This window comes from Penaeus monodon, chromosome 33 (assembly GCF_015228065.2).
Source record: "Penaeus monodon isolate SGIC_2016 chromosome 33, NSTDA_Pmon_1, whole genome shotgun sequence".
Classification (NCBI taxonomy): Eukaryota; Metazoa; Arthropoda; class Malacostraca; order Decapoda; family Penaeidae; genus Penaeus; species Penaeus monodon.
Genome location: NC_051418.1, coordinates 18,215,230 through 18,215,499, shown reverse-complemented (window position 1 = coordinate 18,215,499; position 270 = coordinate 18,215,230). Strand labels below are relative to the sequence as shown.

Sequence of the window (270 nt, the reverse complement as noted above, 5' to 3'; positions counted from 1 at the left end):
TAGTTGGATCAAAGTATAAGAATGTCAAACTCTAAGTAGGTAGCAAGTGTCCCACCTGCAGTGACGAGGGAGAAGGAGCAGGGTTCCCTCATGGAGCCCAGGGTGTTCTCGGCGTGGCAGGAGAGCTCGCCGAAGTCCCGCTGGCTCAAGGGCTGGTAGAAGAGGGTGCTGCTCAGGCCGTCGGTGCTGAACCTGGAGGTAAGGATTTGCTTTGGATGTGCGGGTCAGCTTGCTTACGAGGGCCAGGCCGGGAAGGAGGACGCACCGGAG

The 270-nt window shown here is 58.5% G+C and overlaps 1 protein-coding gene across 1 annotated transcript in view; it reads right to left on the bottom strand.

Moving 5' to 3' along the window:
• The window catches only part of LOC119594288 (nephrin-like), a gene marked incomplete in the record, with an annotated part of 56,014 nt that overhangs the window by 50,369 nt on the left and 5,375 nt on the right, over window positions 1-270 (bottom strand). The window contains 1 exon segment of the mRNA XM_037943350.1: window positions 56-192. Coding sequence (XP_037799278.1) covers window positions 56-192 — 137 coding nt within the window.